Consider the following 436-nt stretch of genomic DNA (forward strand, 5'->3'; position numbering starts at 1 on the left):
CTCGCACTTCGTGGGCATCGACGGCGTCCGCGCCTTCCTGCACTCCTACTCGCACGAGGTGTCGCTCACGGCCGACTCGCGCAAGAGCCAGCTCCGCTTCTCGGGCGGCAGCTGCTGCGACACCCTGCCGGCCCGCCCGCCGCCCGACGAGCCCGCGCCGCTGCTCGGGGAGGACCCTGCCGCCGCCCGCCGCGCCGAACCCGACCCCGACCCCGACGCTCCCTCGGTGAGTTCCTCGCACCACGCGTGCTCCAAGACGCTTCCCTCTCCTGCTTCTCTGCCCTTTTCCACCCCCTGTCTTCCGTGTCCCGCGTAGGTACGTTTAGTGACAAGGGAGGCAAAGCTTCCCTGAGGTGAGGGTGGGCTCGTTGCTCACCGTTGCACTTGGTGTGGGCGTCGGGAGAAGTGGGGCTGCTCTTGCCTTGAGCGCTACTTT

At 68.6% G+C, this 436-nt stretch overlaps 1 protein-coding gene across 1 annotated transcript in view; it reads left to right on the plus strand.

Moving 5' to 3' along the window:
• LOC104287032 (protocadherin gamma-A4-like) overlaps window positions 1-226 on the plus strand; it is a gene marked incomplete at both ends in the record, with an annotated part of 1,841 nt that extends 1,615 nt beyond the window's left edge. The window contains 1 exon segment of the mRNA XM_009885682.1: window positions 1-226. Within this exon segment, the coding sequence (XP_009883984.1) occupies window positions 1-226 (226 nt within the window).
• Window positions 227-436: the final 210 nt, after the last annotated feature.

The sequence above is a fragment of the Charadrius vociferus genome, unplaced genomic scaffold (genome assembly GCF_000708025.1).
Source record: "Charadrius vociferus isolate BGI_N301 unplaced genomic scaffold, ASM70802v2 scaffold2005, whole genome shotgun sequence".
Taxonomy (NCBI): domain Eukaryota; kingdom Metazoa; phylum Chordata; class Aves; order Charadriiformes; family Charadriidae; genus Charadrius; species Charadrius vociferus.